The 17,381-nt window shown below is 39.3% G+C and overlaps 1 protein-coding gene and 1 long non-coding RNA gene across 2 annotated transcripts in view; both read right to left on the bottom strand.

The window, feature by feature from the left end:
* The window catches only part of LOC113619063 (uncharacterized), a 17,747-nt gene extending 8,525 nt beyond the window's left edge, over window positions 1-9,222 (bottom strand). The window contains exons 1-3 of the long non-coding RNA XR_003432267.1: window positions 8,991-9,222; window positions 7,600-7,747; window positions 4,180-4,306 (exon numbers count right to left, since the gene is read on the bottom strand). This is a non-coding gene — a long non-coding RNA (uncharacterized LOC113619063). The remainder of the gene's footprint in view (window positions 1-4,179; window positions 4,307-7,599; window positions 7,748-8,990) is intronic.
* A 543-nt stretch (window positions 9,223-9,765) lies between these two features.
* Window positions 9,766-14,641, bottom strand: MAD2L1 (mitotic arrest deficient 2 like 1). Its single transcript, XM_027103616.1, has 5 exons — window positions 14,434-14,641; window positions 13,502-13,648; window positions 12,440-12,560; window positions 11,346-11,449; window positions 9,766-10,620 (listed from the first exon to the last, which is right to left on the bottom strand). Exons 1-5 carry the CDS (start codon window positions 14,504-14,506, stop codon window positions 10,448-10,450), a joined length of 618 nt encoding a protein of 205 aa, XP_026959417.1. The 5' UTR covers window positions 14,507-14,641; the 3' UTR covers window positions 9,766-10,447.
* Window positions 14,642-17,381: the final 2,740 nt, after the last annotated feature.

Genomic DNA, 17,381 nt, shown 5'->3' on the forward strand with positions numbered 1-17,381 from the left:
AAAAAAAAAAAAAAAAAAAAAGGCAGCTGGTGGGGGGGTGGGATGAATTGGGAGATTGGGATAGACACATATACACTATTGATACTATGTATAAAATAGATAACTAATGAGAACCTACTGTATAGCACAGGGAACCCTACTCAATGCTCTGTGGTGACCTAAATGGGAAGGAAATCCAGAAAAGAGGGGATATATGTATATGTATAGCTGATTCACTTTGCTGTACAGCAGAAACTAACACAACGTTGTAAAGCAACTATACTCCAAGGGAGCTGGATTAGAAATGGGGAGTGGGAGAATGAGGTAAGGTAGAGAACTTACTTTTCATTTAGTACCACTCTGTACTGTTTGATGTTTTTTTAACTTGTGTATGTATTAATTTTACATGTCAAAACTAAAAAGTGAAAAAAAAAACAAAAAAATTTCTGCAGCTGCAGTTCTTGGCACCATTTTCCTCCACAGCTGCAGTCTCTCTCCTTACACTAATGGTCAGATCCTACTGAGACAGGAAGGCGTAAGAACAGAAAAGTTTCTGTCCTGAAGTTTAGGTTTAGGTATTTTTTGTTTGTTTGTGCTTGTGTTCTATGTTTTCAATGGCCCAACCTTTTGGAATACTAACTTTTGAGTACTTTAATCTGTGACATCTGGAATCTCCTTAAAGTTTTGCTAAACTTCGGTATCCTTCTGTTACTTTTTTTCTTTTTTTTTTTTGTGGTACGCGGGCCTCTCACTGCTGTGGCCTCTCCCGTTGCGGAGCACGGGCTCCAGACGTGCAGGCTCAGCGGCCATGGCTCACAGGCCCAGCTGCTCCGCAGCATGTGGGATCTTCCCGGACCGGGGCACGAAGCCATGTCCCCTGCATTGGCAGGCCGACTCTCAACCACTGCGCCACCAGGGAAGCCCTCTTTTTTTTTTTAATTGAGGTAAAATTGGTGTATAACATTTATACACATTTCAGGTATACAGCATTATAAATTGCTATTTGTATACACTACAACGTAACCAGCACTGTAAGTCTAGTTACCATCCATCACCATACAGTTGATCCCCTTCACTCACTTCACCCTTCTTCCAATCCCTTCCCTTCTGGTAACCTACCAATCTGTTCTCTCAATCTGTGAGTTTGTTTTTCTTTTGTTTGTTTGTTTTGTTTTTTATTTTCAACATAAAAGGGAAATTATATGGTATTTGTCTTTCTTCATCTGACTTATTTCACTTAGCATAATACCCTCAAGGTCCATCCATGTTGTAGCAAATGGCAAGATTTCCTTCTCTTATGGCTACATAGTATTCTGTTGTGTGTATATATATATATACATTAAATCTTCTTTATCCATTCACCCATCCTTGTACATTTAGGTTGTTTCCATATCTTGGCTGTTGTAATAATGCTGCAGTGAACATAGGGGTGAATATATCTTTTCGAACTAGTGTTTTTGTTTTCTTCAGATAAATACCCACAAGTAGAATTGCTGAATCATTTAGAAGTTCTATTCTTAATTTTCTGAGGAATTTCCATACTGTTTTCCACAGTGGCTGAACCAGTTTACATTCCCACCGACCACGTACAAGAGTAATCCTGACTCACTGGCCTTTACTGTGATCCTGGTGTTTTAATTGTTTTTTTTTAATTTAATTTTGACTCTAGTCACCTACTGCCTAGCTGGGTCCAACTCAACCTGCCTAGGTAGGAAGGAAAAAATTTATGGAAGAGTGATGACAATCACTATTATCATAATAAATAAAACAGGGTATATTATTAAAACAGTGCTAAGAAGTAGGGTGATGGTCTCTACCCCATCCCTCATGTTTTCACAGAGAAGAGTATACTTCTCCTCTACAGAGAACACACTTGGAAGAATTTGGGAGTAGAGGTTTTCTCTAGACCACAATCTTGCATGAGACAATAGACAGGAGGAAATGAAGAAACCAGAATATCTAAATTTTCTAAGTAGGCAATAATGTGTCAAATGTCACTCTCTGAGAGAAAGTAGGCAATATATATGGGGAGATCCCCACAAGCATCACCCAAACAAAAGAAAACAAGAAAAAACACAAAGAAATACACAAATATATTATACACGTAGAAGCACAACTGTTGGGCAGTTACTGGTCCATTAAACACAGATTCCCAGGCTGTGGACTCGACACTGGTGCAGCTGGCTGACCTGCCATGGGACTGAAACCAGGTGTTCTCAGGTCCTCACTGTCTCCAGTGCAGGTACCACTAAGTTATCTGCCATGCTCTTTGGCTGAGAATAGCAATGTCAAGCCACATGATACCATTCACTTAATTTGGGGATCATAATTTTGTTTGGGATAACTTCTGTAGTGGAGCTGCAGTTTCTTTTGTGGCTACCCTCCCCTTGGAGAGTAGAGCTAACTAGAGATTTGAATTTAAAGAGGCTGAAGAAGCTATATTCCTATGAAAGACAGCCTAGGACACAGCTGCAGATACAGGAATCCAGACAACTAAGACCCTCCGGCTGAGACTGAGCCAATTGTATAAAATAGGGAATGAAGGCATTTGGACTTTAATTTCTATGGGCTTTTATTTACAAGGGGATTTCGTTCTGAGGAAGCTGAAAAATAAGAGTTTCCTATTGTTCAAATTTGGGACATTTTTATGTTGTTGATCCAGTCTTTGTATTCGTTTCATAAAGTCTGATGATCTATTTTGGACATTGTGACAGGACATAATTAGTGATAAGAATAGAATAGGGAGTGAATTTTGAGCTTAGGGTGCTGCGTGGAACCCTGTCTGACTCATGTTGTTAGAGTCTTTTGTGGGCAAAAAGTGAAATGCCCATCAGCAGTTCCAGAGGGGAACGTTGTGTAGAAAGAAGTGGAGTGTAGGATGGTAAGAGCACAGCAGCACTCTGAGTATGCAACCCACCCTGGCTTACTTCTGACTTAAGTACAATGGCTTATGACATCACTTCCCAGCCTTCCTTCATATATGTGCTGCCTTCGTGATTTTTATTTGCATATCACCCATCCCAATACTGATACATTAAAAAAAAATAAGGTGTGTACTTCAAAAATCTTTAGCTCATGATATGTTAAAATATGTTATATATTTTTCTGAATACAGATTAAAATACATAATTACTAAAATTTTTTAAAAATGCCTGTTACCATCACCCTGCTACCTAAAATCAACTGGCATCATAGTATGCTAAAAGATTAAAAACCTGGCAAATAGGCTTCGCTGGTGGCGCAGTGGTTAAGAATCTGCCTGCCAGTGCAGGGGACATGGGTTCAAGCCCTGGTCCGGGAAGATCCCACATGCCGTGGAGCAACTAAGCCCGTGCACCACAACTACTGAGCCTGTGCTCTAGAGCCTGTGAGCCACAACTACTGAGCCCGCGTGCCACAACTACTGAAGCCTGCGTGCCTAGAGCCTGTGCTTCACAACAAGAGAAGCCACTGCAATGAGAAGCCCACGCACCACAACGAAGAGTAGCCTCTGCTCGCCACAACTAGAGAAAGCCCGTGCACAGCAACCAAGACCCAACGCAGCCAAAAATAAATAAATAAAATAAATAAATTTATATTAAAAAAAAAACCTGGCAAATACTGGGAGGGATGCATGTTACTCCACTCTTCAGGTTTCTGCTCTGATCCTGATGATGGATAGTGGTACTGGAGAACTATTGGGGGCCCCTCTCTCCACCTTCTCTCTCACACCATCCCAAGCAACAAAGAACTCTTTCCAAGGCTTGCTGGAGCTCAGGTACAGTGCTTTCTAACTCTGGCTTTGGCGTTCAGGGAGCGGCACTTCTTACTCCCATGCTGGAGTTGGGCTTGAGTGAGGAAGACCGAAGTTGTCTGACTGTTCCACAGTTCATTTATGGGGGAGTAGTAGCAAACCTATTTCTGCTTTAGGTGCAAGCCTCTTGCTCCTACTCAGCTTTACTAGGAAACCCCGTAATATAGATGATAATACATACATTTCAATCTGTTTTCTGTGTCTATTTCTCAAACTGGTTAAAGCCCATAAAGCAGAAGCCCAAATTCCAACACAGCATTTAGTTACAAAAACAAGTGAAAGCAATGAGAGAAGAAAATGTCGATGGAAGAAAATGAATGCTCCTGTTACACAGCAGAAGGCTCTGTGTTAATAAACATTTAGTGACAGCTTATTATGAAAAAGAGTTTTTTAAAAAGTTAATGTACCTTGACGCTCAAACATCGTGGCTGTGAGTTTTCACTTCTCCAGCTGGAGTGAGATGCAGGTGGTATTGTAGTCTCCTTGGCTGAGTCTGCATCCTGGAACAGGGGACCCTTCCTTGTTCCCTAGTCTCTGAGAGGCAATGAGATACAGTAAGAATACAGGCTTTGGAGTCAGGCCTGGGAATGTATTCTGGATGTTTGAAGCTGGGCAAATTACTTAACCTTCCCGAATCTCACTTTTTACAGGTGTAAAATGGGGATAGTAACTCTCATTGGGTTGTGAGGATTGAGATAATGCATGTAATGTACTAATTTGATGACGAATCCCCTCCCTGCCCACAAGTTGAGCCTAAGGTACTCTATGAAGGATTCTTTCTCCCTACGCAGTGCTCCTTCACGGTTATCCTCTGGGACTCACTGGGCGTCAGCAGTTATAAAACGTTCATTTTGGATCCAGTCCTTGTCTTTCCACACTGTTCTTCCCTCACAGCCTGAATTGAGGTTTTGGAGCTATTCCTTACTCCAGAGGACTTGTCATTTGGGACTCAGACTTCATCATTTTCTTTGCTTCATGGCTCTCCCCATGTCCCATCACCAGTTTCCAAGACCACAGGCTGTAGCCCAAGTCTCCCACTTCCCCACCAGCCCCAGCCTCTATGCACCTAGAAGGAACCAGGCTGAACAGGTGTAAAGCACCTAACTGGTACTTGGCACATGGTAGATGATCATTGCCTATAAATTTCCTTTCTTAGATCTGGAACCTTTGAACTGGTTTCTAAAGAGCTGTATTGACTATTAGGATTGAGTACAGTGATACAAGAACTGTATTTTAGACATGAAATATTTTGGGTATCACTGACTCAATCTTTAAAACCACTAACTTCTGCACTTAGACAGTGAGACTGCCATTTAGATAGAAATCATATCCATGTCTAGGCATCCACTCAATATGTCCATATCTATATAGTTTTTAAAGACGTTTGAGATCTTTCCCTTGCATGGAAATGGAGTATGGTTGGCCTGCTTATACTCGGAAGCCTTTTCCACACATAAAATTCCAAGACAATAGAGATTTTGATCTGATGTAAGCTCCTTCGTGCAAACAAGCTTACATAGCAAAATGATGCAGATAAATGTTGATGAAAATGGACTTTACACAAATAAATGAAACTGCATTATGTTTCTCTAGTATAAAAATAGATCAAATGGTAGGAAGACAAAAATAGGTGAAGTGGTAACATAAACTGACTTTTGAAATCAGAGCGTCAACTCTGACATTTTTCTCTCTAGGCCTTTTCTAATAGTTTTGTTGCTAGGGCTACAATGTTTTTGCCAGATTGGAACAGGATTGTCAACTCTAATGGAGATTAAGTAGCTTTCCCAGCTAGATTTTTTTTTTTTTTAAATAAGCATAGGTTAATACTGCTGACTTTCAAAGCCATATTCAAGAATGGAAAGATTGCTAAAGATCTGTTTTTAGAAAATATAACTAATAAAATGTGAAGTTTAGCAGACAGGTTCTATTCCATAGTTGTTCCAACACAAACCTTTATCATGGTCACATTGAACAAAATAACTTGAAATATAATTTCATACACTGAGTAAAGAAAGAATGAGAAAATGTTATTTACAAGTTAAGCCAAAAATTAATTCCCCAAGGAGTAACCGAGGTAGTTAAATGAACAGTTCTTCTGATTAGCTGGAAACCTGTTTCACAGATGCTTGAAAATTCACACTTGATTTATTCTATAAACAGTATCGATACGGCATAGGATAAAGTCCTCTCTGTTTTGGTTCCTTCCATTCATTGGTCAGAGTCATCTGAGGAAAGTGTAAATACAAACTCACCAATGAAACTCAAAGCCCAGTAAAGGAAAAGTAATTTGTTCTGGACACTCAATTGCTAAAAGGATGTAGAAGGTAAGAACCATTAAGAAAAGGGTGAAGAATTGCTTTTGATGTGCTTGTTGTGGAGTCAAATGAGCTTCCTTGGCTGAGGTCAAAAGAGGCCATCTAAACTTTAAAAACATAGTGCCATTTGCATGCCCATTGACCCCACGATTCCGCTTGTGCACTAAAGCCTGAGAATTAAATGAAATAGTTCATGTAAAGTGCCTAGCAAAAGACAGATGCTGTGTTTTTCCCTCTGATTCCTTCATATTTTTGTAGACAGAAATCCCAATGTTAACTTCCAATAAGAAAAGCAGAATATTAGTCTAATTTAGAGTCAGAAGAAATTCACTTTAAGTATTACAACATTAGTGACATCTGGTGGAAAATACAGGCATTACAATGTAACATCATAGCTATTCTGATCTTTCACAGAAAATAAAATTAAGATAAATTTTACAGACTAAGCAATTAAATGGAAACAGAAGGTAAAGAAAAATTAAATGTCTATGTGGATACCTACTTTATTATGCTTATGATTTTGGAGTTCATATGCTAAAATATATAGGAGGTTAATGAACCTAAGAAACTTGAATGCATTCTAATAGTAACATTTATTCAGCATGCATGTTTATATAGTGATTAAAAATGGAGGCGTGTAGCCTTTATGCTATTTTGAATCTCTTCGTACACATCATGCGCCAAAGAACCTCCCTTCCCAGTTTTCAGATCAAAATTCACTGTGGGGTGTCCTGAGGAGTACCTTAAATAGCCAGTTGTGTTTTGCAGAATATGGGATAAAGAGCCATCCCATTTGAAATACCATGGATGGAGAAAACAAATGAGGTTGCTTTAAATGTGAGCCCTGAATATCACAAAATCAATTGCTCTGAGCCAGGGAGGGGTTTGAATATTTGTGAACAAAACAGCAAACAGATCTATTACAGGGTCAGCCAACTACAACCTGTGTGCCAAATATAGCCCACCGTCTGTTTTTTGTTATTGGAACACAGCCATGCTCATTCGTTTACCTGTTGTCTAAGGCTGCTTTCAAGTTATGACGGAATCACTTGAGTAGGTGCAAGAGACCATATGGGTGCAAAGCCTAAACTAGTATCTGACCCTTTACAGAAAACGTTTGCCAACCCCTGGTCTATTAGATCCTTTCACCGTATTTTCACACCTCTCCCCCATCTCCTTGGGAGGAGTATACTTCCCTTCCCCACTGAAGTCTGGCTTAGCCATAAGACTTGCCTTGGCCAGTGGAATATGGAAAAGTGTCAGTGTGCAAGTTCTTGGCCAGTGGAATGTGGAAGAGTGTCAGTGTGCAAGTTCTGAAACTAAGCTTCAAGAATTCTGGCTAGTCACTGCCCCTTCAGTGGTAGAATAACACATGACCTGTAGACTTAGGAGAGAATGAAGACAACACCCCAGCTGACCTGCAGACTTGAAGGAGGAAAAAATGCTTATTGTTGCTATGTTATGGTTGTTTGCTCTACAACAAAAGCCAGTGGAGACATGAGATTGTTATACCTCTGTGTAAAAATTCCCATGGAGGCTTGATTTGTCTGATTGATGGTACTGAGAGAAGGATCCTGAAGACCAGGTGTGGTTCAGTCCCTTCTGGAGCTCTATTTCAAACCTTGATGGGCTCAACTGGAACATGGTTTCATTCCTCTACCTATGGTGAGCAAAACGGAGTCAGAGCCCAGGCAGGGCTAGAAGCCCACCAGATTCTCTTGGAATCTTAGCTTCTATTTAACATGGTATGAAGTCAGTCACGGTTCTTTCGTCTATTGCTTTAAATATCTTCCCCCCAGGGTGAGGCTGAAGGTGTAGAAGGAGGGTGGGACAAGTCCAGCTGGAACCTTAGGCCAAAGCTTTTCCAATCTAGCTTTATCAGTAAAGCTCATAGCCTGGCTCCCATTCAACTCCAATATGTGTATTTCTGAATTGATACATAATCTGTAAGAGGTGAGAAAGATCAAGACTAGCTCCTCAGAATCCTCACAAGAGTAAACAGTTAACATGCAAATGGTGTAAGAAGTCTAATTTAACCATGTTAACGATGTTGGCTGAGATGAAGTGATCAAAGTATTTAAAAATGCAGTTTCCCCTAATTCTTAGTCTTACATCGCAGCTTGTTAAAATGCAAACAAAGCTTTTCATTGTCACTTTCTTTAAACTAGCAATCTGAGTCATTTGGATAGATCACTGGGTAACACCAGTGGTCCATATATTACATAAAGATATGCAGAGTTCACAAATTTGTCACTGAAAATCCCTGGGGCTCCCCTAGTTCTCTGGTTTTCAGCCTTTCCTTTGATTCTTTACATAGCTAATATTCTTCCATTAAATTTTTTCAAAGCCAATTTTTTTCTGTTTTCAAAAAAAGAAGAGCCTAGTTGATGCAGAACTGATACTATACAGTAACTTGCAGGCTATAGATTGTATGGCAGAAGCTGTTATTGAAGGTAACATTCAAATCCAGAGCATTAATTTCTGGACATAACTCTTAAAGGAGAGAGAAGTAAGTACCACAATAAATCACAAAAGTAGTAATATTAGGATCACTTAATTTGTCAGAAACATAAATGACAGAAATGTATCATCAGCAATATATAATGTTGCTGCTGGTGAGCTTTTTTGGAGCAAGAACCACATTTTATTATTCCCATTGTTTAACAAAGGGGCATTCAGTGTTTCCTGAAGCAGTCATTGCTTTCTATAAAAACTTTCAAACATATTTCCTAAAAATAGGACCATGATTTTCAACTCTCTCCGTATTTTTACTCAAGCTCTATTTCTGCTTTCCTTCTCAATGCATATTTCAGATGTTAAACAGATTATGAACAGCTCAAGAATTCAAATGTTGACTCTTGACCATCCCTAAATAAACATTATTTCCATTTCTGAGTACCTACTTTCTTATTCAGGAAGACTTGTGGGTGAACCTCAGTTAGGCAGCTTCAACAACTCTTTAGGGATTGGCCTTTGCAACAGCATTCACGATACCCATCATCAAAAACTGGCACCTATTTGTCCAGCAGCTCTAAGAGATGAAAGGATGTAAGACATTTTCCTTGATTCTTAACAAGCACACAATTGGATCAGAGAGAAGATTATCCAGGTGAAATAATAAAGACAAATACATAATGAAGTAAACCTGTTTGGTTACTTCATGGTCCTTTGCCATATATTTTCCTCTCCTTCATAAGATCTCAAGCTTCAGTACTATAATAAATAGTACAGTACTACACGATCCGGAGCTGGCTGAATCCAGGAGTATGGAGTAACCACAGATATGGAGGGCTGGCTGTAAGTTATACTGGGATTTTCAACTGCTTGGAGGGTCAATGATCCAGTCCCTGCACTGTTCAAAGGTCAACTGTATATGGAAAATTAGACGAACAACAGGCTAAGAGTATAGAAAGGTTCTACAATCCAAAATTTGCTAAACTGAATTAATTACAAAGGACATTTATCATTTTACAAAAAGAATGTTTATTTTAAATCTACTGTTATGAGATGAAGGGGGTACAATAAAAGCTTGTCCATTAGATTGAAAGTACCTCAAGACTTACTCAACTTTGAATTCTTAGGCCCTACAACCATAGTAGGCACAAGAAATAATATGCTGGACTTAATGCATCATAACTGTTTAGCTGTATTAACACCACACCAATATAAAAATATTGCAAGACAAATTTAAAACATACACATTTAACTTTATTTCATCATTGTCATTTAAAGCTTGATTTTATAAAACATAAAAGGACATTCTTAAAAGTTTGGTATCATAGCAATTTGAACAGTAGGAATATCCATAGCTTCATGGGTTAAAGTTATATAAATTAAAATCAAGTAATTGGAAAATTTTTCAATATGGAAACTATACAAATGAATAAATGGCAAAAGGACCTAATAAGAGCAATATTTTATTACTTATGGACTATCATTAGTTACTTTCAGGATCTAAACAAATATTCTGAATATTCATATTTTTTTTGCTCTATTTTATATTTAAATATTTCTGTATATTCTGAGTCAAGCTGCTTGACCAAAAGGTCTGATTTAGAAAGACATTTAGCTTTATGGCAAAAGTTTTTCCATCTACAGTACTACCTTCAAAGGAACTGACATTACAATGCTAATGAAATCTGCTAGTTCCCTTTGCAACAGTGTGCAATAACTTACATCAGCCCTATGGAAAGTGAAACAGGTACCAAGGAATGGAACAATTATGCACAGATTCAGTAAAGTATAATGTTAAGTTTTCCCCATCTAAAAATTAACCAATGAAATATATCAACAAAAGTTGATTTGGTTTCAGGAAAACCACATTTGAGGATACAAGTACATTACTGTCTTTAGCTCATCCTCAGTCATTGACAGGAATTTTGTAGGCTACCATGCTATTTACTTTGTGAATTGTAGTAGTAAATGAACGAAGACGAACTTCTTCAGAATTGGTAATGAACTGTGGTCCTGACTCTTCCCACTTTTCAGGTACAACCAAATCTTTGTCTGTATAAATCAGGAGATCAAATGAACCTAAATTGGGGATAAAATAATTAAGGTACATTATTTTTTCAAAAGTAAAAGTACCTGCCCTGTCTCCCTCACATTTTGAACCACACAGTGTTAGAAATGTAGTTTAGCCTGGTCTGTAAAACTAGTTCACTGCTTTTCTTCAATGGAAATTTACTGTAGTACAGAAAATATCGCACTCCTTTCACTTTATGTTATGAAAAATTCAAGTTTTTTTTTCTTTAAAGAAAAAACCGTTAAAAATATTTGTAGAAAGTGTATAATCAATCACATGGGATAGCATGAATGTAACCTACAGTAAAGCTAACTTCTTGGTTCTGTGACTGATGTATCCTAGTGCCTAGAACAGAGTGTGACATATAGTAGGTTTTCAGGACATATCTGATGTTTGAAGGAATAAGGAAGATAGAAAAGCAAGACACAATTATAGCTATAGTCTTAAATATATATCAATACATAAAAGTGTGTAAGAAATGAAGATAATGAAAGAAATTACATCAAAACATTCAAGAGTGAGTGTTGTGGAATACTTTCATTCCTTTCCTTTTCAGCATTTCCAAATTTTCCAGAATGCATATAACATTACTTTTCCTTTATAATGCTTTCTCATTTTTATTACATGATATTGATAATTAAGAAAAAAATTTAATAAAGGGGTAATTCTTAAAATAGTAGCTTAGTCTTTTCCCCAACAAATTTAAGGCAATGTGACGTTGTATAATACTTACAGGAAACTTCCAACAGTGGCAGAAATGTCACTGTAGCTGTGATCTGTCTGATCACTGAGCGGATTTCATCTTGGATAGCTTTCTGAGACTTTTCTCTGGGTGCACTACCAAAGAAACCAAATCAATTAATTTAAGTTTTAACGAGTTATTTAAAACATCTGTAAGATTATTTATCTAATTAAATGATTCCAAAATCAAATAAGTAATACATTAAAAAGGAGTTTTTTAGAAAATGAGTACATCATTAGGACCCATAATACCACAGTAGGCATAGTATGTATTTTTATTATTTCATTTATCCTTCCAATCATTTTTTATGGTTGGTCTTAGGATCAGGTCATTTTGTATCAGATGACCAGAAAATTTGCCAAGTGCTTCAAGTTAGGAAAACTTCAGTACCTCTTAAAAAAAAAATAACAGTGGTATCTAAAATATTTAATTGGTATAATCATTTTGGCATTTTTAGTAACGCCTAAGTGTCTAATTCCCTATTGTCTCAAATAAGATATTAAATTGTATGTCAAATTATTTTTATAAGCTAAACATTTCCTAAAAGAGACCAAAGGCTTCAGAAGCAAACTACATTTCATTATGAGAAATGGTTCTGAATTTACAGGTAAGTATGCCTAGGACAATGCTAGTCATTAGCATATTATGATGGGTATTTCCCATTCAGGTAGTCTGGAAACTTCAGAGTTTATGAAGTGTCTTAGGAAACTTGTGGCATTAAGTGAAATACAGTAGAATTGCATCTTAAACTGGGAGAGTCTAGGATAATCCCTTAAGCTTAAAAGTACCTTTAAACAATTCATAAAATGGGCCACCTAGTATACTGTATGGAGTTTTGCATATACCACCATAAATACTACAATTTGAAATTCACCAATTTAGACTAAAGGCGATACTATACAAGTCAGTGACATGCCAAAGTAAGCACAGTTCTTTTCCACAGAAGACTGAAGATCAAATTAAACATCCTAGAAAAAACTATACCTTCTATGAAACTTGTTCAATATAATTAGAACTCATTTTGTAAAGAAAACAAGTTTTAGAACAAGCATATGAAAGTGGAAATAATTTAAATTCCTACTTACCTGTCATCTTTTGCAGTCTTGTCACACTCAATATCAAACTGCCATCTTTCAAGGACCTCACCACTTTCAATATTTGAGATGACTACCACCAATTTCTGCACTGAACACTTGCATAACCATTCTGTAACACATAACAAGGCATCTTTTTTGGTTCACTGCATTACAAAGCAACTCTTTTCTTGGGTCCCACTTCCTATCCTCAGCAAATTTCTACCACTGCTATTTTGGATCTCCTCCAAATTATACAGAAAACTTGCCCCATCAATAACCTAGCTCCTGTTTTCAAATTCTCAGTATTTATACCAGGTATAGCACTGGGTGCTGAGGACAGGATCGTAAACATTCGGTACTTCCATCCTAATCCAAGGCAAGAGTGTAGGAGATAACATTAACCTAATCACTGCACCAATTAACATGAAATTAAAATTGTAACTGCTATGCAGGTGCAAAATATGGTACAATGAAAGCATAAAATAGGAAAATTTGACTCAGGGAGGATTTGAGTTTAGTTCTAAGAGGTTCCACACCAAATAATCCAAGTGCAGCCCTATGAATGACGATGGGTGATTTAGCCCTGAAGTTAATGAAAATACAATGATGTAATTTAAAAAATGAAGTTACTTAAAACAACAAAAATGATCCGTGAATTTTAAAATTAAAAAGGAAAAAAAAAAGATGAGAGCTGTAGCATTTTTTAGGACTAGTAATTTGGAAGGTCAAATGGGTAGATAGGGCAAAATATCCCACAACACAGAAAAATTAGAAATGGGATTCCTAAGTGGAGAGAAACATGAAAGAGAAACTAATAGGAATTCTAGAAAAAGAAAGAAAAGCAATAGATGGAGAACAAATATTGATCCAACAATACTGCAACTTCTTGAGCGAAAAGGAAAAAATGAGTGTTCAGATAGAAAAGGCTACTGACTCAGGCAGGATTAAAAAAAAAAAAGACAAATGGAAATAGGTGAAAATAAGAAAATTCTAATGAGCGCTCTGTTATTTAGTAGTTCTTCTTTTTTAAGTTTAGTCCCACAGGTTGAATTCAGTTTTACAATTAATTACCTTTCAGTTGTTCCACCACATTATTTAGGTATTTTATGAGTTCAGGATCAGTAGTTACAAGCAAGGTGAGTCCATATTTCTGCACTCGAGTAAAGGTTTCGGATGGATATATGCCACGCTGATATAAAATGCTGTTGATGCCAAATGCTGAAAACAAGAAATATTAAAGTCATTGTCACTTTGTAACTTCGGGAAATAAGGCATATTTAGATGTGGCTATGGTTTCATTAATGGTGTAAAGCTGTAAATGTCTAAACACACGTGTTTCTGTGTTTTGCTGAAAGCAGAATAGGTACAAAGTGGCATTAAAAATCCTTAAAATCTTGCTTCTAAGTAAGAGAGAAAGTGATACGTGCATTTATGTGGCAATAAAAGAAAAATGCCAAACTGCATTAGTCTCCCAGTGGCAAATTTCATTTCATTGTAAAACAAGTCCAAATTCAGACTGTGTGGTTAGAGGATGTCAAAATAGGCAACCGACTGACTAGTCCAAAGCCCAGGCAAGCCTCTCCCCCCTCTCTCTTTCCTCCTTTTATCATCACAAGTTCTGCCAGGTTCTATCAGAAGGTACAACTGGCCTGGTCCAGGACGGCGCTTCCATCACCGTCGACCAGTTTCACCTCGCGGGGGTGATGGTGAGGGGTGAGCTCTGCACTTTAAAGAAACTCTCCCGGCGAAGGGGCTGTACCGCGAAGCAGGCCTCAGCAGCACCTAGGCGTCCTCCGCCATCATTAGCAACGCGTCGGGAGGAGGCGCCTGCATCCGCCTCTTCCCAGATTCCTCCTGCCGGGCAGGAGGCCGGGGCTGAGAGGGCTTGGGTTCGGGGCCGCTCCGGCCCACCCGGCTTCCCCCCGCCTCGGAAGCCGAACCGCGGGCCTGCCGGGCAGCCTGGGCTCCGTTCTCCCCGCCCTACGGCCTGCGCGAGGACTTACAGAAGAACTCGGCCACGATTTCGGCGCTCCCGCGCAGCGTGATGCCTTGCTCCCGGGAGAGCTGCAGCGCCATGGCCAGGCCCACGGATGAAGGCACGCGCTTCCACCCGGCAGACAGCAACACCAGGGGTTTCCAGAGCAGTTCCCCGCCACTCGTTTCAAAAGTAACGACGCAGGACGCCGTCGGCCTCTCGCGCAGGCGCGACAAGCTTTTAGGCCCCGCCCTACGCAGCTGGGTCCCGCAAGATCTCTGGGCCTCCGCAGGAGCGGCCGTTCGCGCAGGCGCAGTGGGTAGGCGTGGTGACGCTGTTCCCAGGGTTTAGGCTCGGGAGGACCCCTGTTGGGCACAGGTAGTTGTGGTCGGCGGGCTGCCTGGCGCCCGTGGGGGAAGATGGTAGGTCCAGGTTTTAGCGGCCGCTCCCTAGGTCTGGGGACAGAGCGACCAAGGAGCACAGTTCCCTAGTTTGAAAGATATTTTGAAAGTGATATGAACTGTCCGCCAGCTGCGGCATAAGTGGCCCCAGGGATCCTTAGTGGGCGGTTGGAACATGCTAGATGCTTTGGGAATTCGTAAAGCAACTGCGTGCGCGGCAGCCTAGCCACAGTTTTAGAGGGATTACTGTGTGGGCGGCTTTTCTTGAGAAATTGGGTTAGGGGTTAAAGGGACGAACTGCTTGCATTTTTCTATCCCTTGTTTGTCCTGGGCTCAGCTCATGTTTATGCCCCGCCCCGCCTCCCTGCGAGGCGGAGTCTGGGGGCAGCAGGTGGCTGCGTCTGCTGGGCCAGCTTGCATTGTGTACCCCTCCACCCCTAGGCGACTGGTCAGGAATAAGGTCACCTCACCAAAAAGGCCCATCAGCACTGAAGAGCTTTTCAGTGAATTTTGACTCACAAATTCAATGACTTTTAATGTTAGGATAAGAAGTATTAAGGAGATAGTGCACAGCTAATGTTCATGTGAGATGTGAAACAATTTTATACTTAAAGCAGGTGGGAAAATTATTCGTAAAATGAAGTCTGAGAAACTTAACCACCAGATGTACTGTTACTTAATTATATGAGAAAAATGCCCGAGCGTATTCGTTTTCTATTGCTGCGTAACAAATTGTCATAAATTAGTTTAAAACAACACCCATTTGTTATCTCAGTCTTTAGGTCAGGAGTCTGGGACATGGCATAGCTGGGTGCTCTACATAGTCTCATAAGTTTGAAGTAAAGGCACCTGTCTGCAGGTGGGATCTCATCTAAAATCTGGGGTCCTCTTTTGACCTCCTTGGTTCCTGGCAGAATTAATATCCTTGTTCTTAGATTGAGGTTCTCATTGGCTTGCTAGCTGTTGGCCAGAGGCCAGCCTTGTGCTTTTGCCAGGTAGCCCTTCCATAGGCCTTCTCCCACTTCCAGTCTCTCTGACTTCAGGGAGGTCCTTTTAAAGGGCTTACGTGATTAGGTCAGTCCCAGCCAGATAATTTCCTCTTTGTTGAAGTTAATCTTCAAAGTGGTTTTGCCTCATAATTACATTTCTGGTCACACTCAAGGGGAGGGATTATATAGTATATGCTCCCTAGAAGCCACAAATTTGGGGGGCCATCTCAGAACTCTGCCTAGTCACAGCGTTAGGTATCAGAATTTGATCAGTTTGAAGAGTGAAACAGGTATAAGAGGTAATAAGCTGACTTGACCCTGTGAAATATTTTCCTTACATTCTTTAGTCTCTGTGGTACAAGTGTGTATGTGTGTGTTTAAATCACCACCTTTTCATTCCTTCCACCAGGATTTTGGGTTAGAGCCAGAATTCTGGCATCATGCTGGTAGAGCATGATGCCCACCTTACTTCATGTATAAATTGTCTCTCTTTCTAAGGAACTTACTACTTAGCACTTCAGGAAAGACATCCTTCAGTTTCATAATAATATAGTAGATACAAATAATCGTTAGTATAAGTTTGGAGATTCTAGAAGGCTGGCAAAATATATGAGATTTCCATATATAGAGGAAGTATTTGTTAATACTTTCTTTGTGTTCTAGGAGGAGGTGTAAGAAATGATTAAGGCTTAGAAAGCATGGTCTGTGCTTTTTGAGGATTTGTAATCTAGTTCTGTTTAAATATGCATACTTAAAAAACAGTTGAAGGCTCATAAATTGGACCTTATCTGGCTTCTGCCTACCTGGCAGCCTCCTTTCAGGTTACTATCCTAACCTGCCTACTCCTTTAGTAACGTTTCAAACTCAGGGCTTTTTGTAAGGTGCTTTCCTCTGCCCAGAAATTGAGTTTTATCTGTTCAAATTTCTGATTATATCCATACTTTTTAAACTTAAATGTTACTGCATGAAAGAAATTTTCTTTTACCCCTCAGGGTATAAGGTTCTGCTCTTATGCAGAACTCTCATAGCATCCCATAGTGCTATTTCAGAGCACTGCTTTCACTGTTGCAATGAAAACAATTACATTATCATTATTTAAAGATATCTTTTGTATCTTCCTGTTTTGGCAGAGGATTCATGATGACATTTATTGGGTGCCCCACAAATATTTGTTAAATAAATATTTGAATATTTGCCTAGGAAAACTTCATGGAAGAACCCAAAATGTTTTCTAGTTGGAGAGCAGGTTGGATGGATGCGGTAAGGCCACTTTTAGGGAGCTTTGAATACCAATACCCATTTGAGTTGATTGAACTAGATGTACAAGGATTTCTAAATTCTTAGGATTGTTGTAATTAAAGGGGCATTTTTTTTCAAGTGTAAATTCAGTAATGGTAGTAGAATAGATTGTGTAGTGGACCATCTAGAGTGGTGGTTCTCAAACTTGAGCATGTGAAAGAATGACTTGGGTATTTTGCAAACTATGTGGATTCCTGGCTTCTGTTCCTCCTTCTTTCAGTCTGGTTCAGTTCAGTACCATAGACACTAGTCACATGTGACTTAAGAACTTGAAGTGTGCTGGTGTG

Source organism: Aethalodelphis obliquidens, unplaced genomic scaffold (genome assembly GCF_003676395.1).
Source record: "Aethalodelphis obliquidens isolate GAN/ISIS:26980383/991018 unplaced genomic scaffold, ASM367639v1 scaffold6, whole genome shotgun sequence".
NCBI classification, from domain to species: domain Eukaryota; kingdom Metazoa; phylum Chordata; class Mammalia; order Artiodactyla; family Delphinidae; genus Aethalodelphis; species Aethalodelphis obliquidens.